We start from the raw sequence: 3,471 nt of genomic DNA on the forward strand, positions 1-3,471 counted from the left end.
ATCAAACCATCTCAGGGGTTTTTCAGGGCGCTGAATCCAAATATGCAATTAAAAAACTATTTTAACTGCAACAAATCAAGATTTAACCTCAATTTCATCCGCCGGATTCCGTCACCGGAATCTTCAAAAAGTCGCATTATAGACAACTCCAAATTTTTCATCTCCACAGTTATTTTCTCTTTACACTGCATGCCATAGACATGACATAAGTTACCTTGCCTCAAATCCAGTTTGATTTTGCTTTTGGCATTTCCTATAAAGTTATTCTCTGTTCCCCATGCCAATCCATCCTGACAGATTGCAATCTGTTCTGCCATTCTGCACAAAGTCACATTCCCATGTGAGCATTCATGTAGTTTGTTCTGCCATTATCAGACAGTTTCTGGGTCCTACGTCCGTCATCTCTGCTCCATTATCAACCCAAATCTTTAACCCTGTATATCCCTCTCTGTTCCTGATCTACTGGCATAGCATTTCAGTGTTCAGAGACCTACAGTGCAGAGACTCTCCTCGACTAGATTTAGCTTGTAAATTTGGGAATCTGTCCGTGGAGTTCATTTTATCAAAATGAGTGGTGGTAGGCATGTGTGTTTTTGGGCTTCTGCCTTTCTGTTCTTTCTTCGTTTTCTTCAGCCAGCTGCAGCGAGAGGAAGTGGGTTTGTGAAGACAGAGGGCACCCATTTTTCTGTCAACGGGTATCCTCTGTTTGTCAATGGGTTCAACTCGTACTGGTTAATGACTGTGGCAACAGATTCAACACAGAGAAATAAGGTTACCTCTGCTTTTGAACAAGCTGCAGCTCATGGGCTTAATGTTGCCAGAACTTGGGCCTTCAACGACGGCCAGTACAAGGCACTGCAGACTTCTCCTGGTGTATATGATGAACAAGTCTTTCAGGTCTGTGCATGGGCCCTTGCAATACGTCAATCCTTTAATCCCTCCACCATTTTTTTGGTTTTTGGGTGTCTAAATATGCTGCCATTGCTTGTCTTTCTGAATCTTGTGGATGTTTTGGTTTCTCTGTTTTGTGATGAAGGCTTTGGACTTTGTGGTCTTTGAAGCCAAGAAGTATGGTCTCAGACTAATACTAAGCCTTGTGAACAATTATGTGAACTTTGGAGGAAAGGCCCAATATGTACAATGGGCTCGCAATGCTGGACAGAATCTCAACTCTGAGGATGATTTCTTCACCAATCCCACTGTTAAAGGCTACTATAAAAACCATGTTAAGGTAACATAGTGTAGAAATGTCTCTGTTTCATTATATATAAAGAGACTAATTTGTATATAATAGATACGCAAAAAACTAATCAAATATGTGTTCATCAATGTGTTTTCCTGCAGACTGTATTGACTAGAGTGAACAGCATTACTGGAGTGGCCTACAAGGATGACCCTACAATCTTTGCCTGGGAGCTCATGAACGAACCTCGTTGTCAAAGTGATCCTTCGGGGAGGACCATCCAGGTCAGATAGCAGCTTTTGTCTTTGAATACAAACTGGAAAGTGGAAAACAATTGTAATCCGAGATTCAATCCAGAATGGTGTCTTTTAAGATCTCATTTCTATGGTTGAACATTATCTTTAGTAGCTCTACTAGATTCATAGTTTGGTGGGTTCTGCTAATAATTACCCTTCATAGTAAATAATTATTTTAATAATGATTATGTGTATTTGTTATGAGTAAAAAGGGTTGATCTTTGGCTGTGATGAACAAACAGGGATGGATAGAGGAGATGGCTAGCCATGTCAAATCCATTGATGGAAACCATCTTCTAGAAGCTGGTTTGGAGGGGTTCTATGGAGAATCCAGGAAAGAGATCAATCCAGGTTTCTCTGTTGGGACAGATTTCATCTCCAATAACCAAATCGCAGGACTTGATTTTGCAACTATTCATTCCTATCCTGACATTTGGTAAATCTCTATCTTTTTCCTCAGTTATATAACCACTCAATTGGATGATGTAGAGTTTGCACTAATTTATTGAAATGTGATTTCAACTTTAAAGGCTTGCTGGATCAGATGACCAGACCCAGATTTCATTTGTGAAGAGTTGGATAGAGAACCATCTTGAAGATGGAAGCACAATATTGAAGAAACCAGTTCTATTTGTAGAGTTTGGGAAATCCTCTAAAGACCCAGGATTCGGCATCGACCAGAGAGACAATTTGTTTGATATGGTTTATAAACAAATATATGCTTCTGCTAGCAGGGGAAGAGCAGGTGGAGGAGCCATGTTTTGGCAGCTGATGGCAGAAGGAATGAGCTCATATGGAGATGGGTATGAGATTGTCTTGTCCGAGAGTCCTTCCACAGCATCTATCATTTCTGCTCAGTCTCATAAATTGGCTAAGCTTGCTCGTTTGTTTGCAAGGTTGTATGAGTATGAAAGGAGTAGGCATGTCAATGCACATCGCAGGCCAAGATGGCATTAGAGATCCATCAGAGGCCAAGATTGATAGTCTAATTTATGTACATATTTGGTGATTATTTGTGTAGTAATTAGTAGTGTGTTAATTGTTGTTAGTGAAATCCATATCGATTAGGTACCAGTGAAATCTCGAGTGACTTGATGTTGATGATAGCCAAACCTCTTAACTGAGAGGATAGGGAACTTGATGCCTCTAGCAGAGAAGATGGGAGCTCAATAAACATAGATTTATCATTCTATAGGTGCTCTTGGCTCAATTTGAAGAAAAAAAGCCAAGGGAAAATTCGTGTATACATGTAATTTCACTCTTATGAGATGGCAGAAGCCATCCAAGAGTATAATGTCTGTAACTCTTTAAACCAATGCTTATTTGATTGTGCCTGCCCCCAGATGCACAACATTTAGAGGGGAGTTATCTAGGATTAGGAGTAGTTTTTCCTGTTTGCACCTATTTTCGAATTTTCAGTATGAGAGTGTTCTCTCTTGATGTATTATTATTAAATCCTGAACCATTGGATTTAATAATTACTCTACTTTGATTTGTTTGCCATCTAAACAAAGTTCTGGGCCAGTACAATTTTAGGCCAGGAACAATCTTAATGTAATATATGTAATGTATCTTTATGTTGAATGGAACAATCTTAATGTAATGTATCTTTATGTTGGATGAAAGGAATTCGAAGAACAAAAGTGAAAAGTGAGTTGCTGAATGGAAGAGGAAGAACAAAAGTGAAATGCTGAGTAGAAAAGGAAGAACAAAAATGGAACAGAAAGAAAAAGTGAAAAAGGCAAAACAAGGAAGAACAAAAGTGGAACAGAAAGAAAAAAATGAAAAAGGAAAAACAGAATATGAAAAAGGAAAAACAGAATGGAAGAGGAAGAGTAAAAGTGAGATGCTATCACCAAGTCTTTTACCATTATGTTAGAAGTACAAATAGTCTACCAGTCATGATAATTCAGTGATTTGCTTGTCATGCCTAGTTCTGCATAATCAGCAATTATTCAGTGATTAGCTTGTCCTGCCTAGTTCTGCATAGTC

General features: G+C 38.8%; 1 protein-coding gene across 1 annotated transcript; it reads left to right on the top strand.

Annotated features, from left to right (window-relative positions):
* Nucleotides 1–279: 279 nt before the first annotated feature.
* Nucleotides 280–3,063, top strand: LOC149248323 (mannan endo-1,4-beta-mannosidase 1-like). The gene is made up of 5 exons (XM_089458401.1): nt 280–897; nt 1,037–1,231; nt 1,345–1,467; nt 1,722–1,915; nt 2,010–3,063. Exons 1-5 carry the CDS (start codon nt 568–570, stop codon nt 2,434–2,436), a joined length of 1,269 nt encoding a protein of 422 aa, XP_089314527.1. The 5' UTR covers nt 280–567; the 3' UTR covers nt 2,437–3,063.
* The last annotated feature ends 408 nt before the right edge of the window (nt 3,064–3,471 follow it).

This window comes from Pinus tabuliformis, chromosome 7, assembly GCF_031772625.1.
Source record: "Pinus tabuliformis cultivar Carrire ecotype Pingquan chromosome 7, CPIR1, whole genome shotgun sequence".
In the NCBI taxonomy this organism is placed as follows: domain Eukaryota; kingdom Viridiplantae; phylum Streptophyta; class Pinopsida; order Pinales; family Pinaceae; genus Pinus; species Pinus tabuliformis.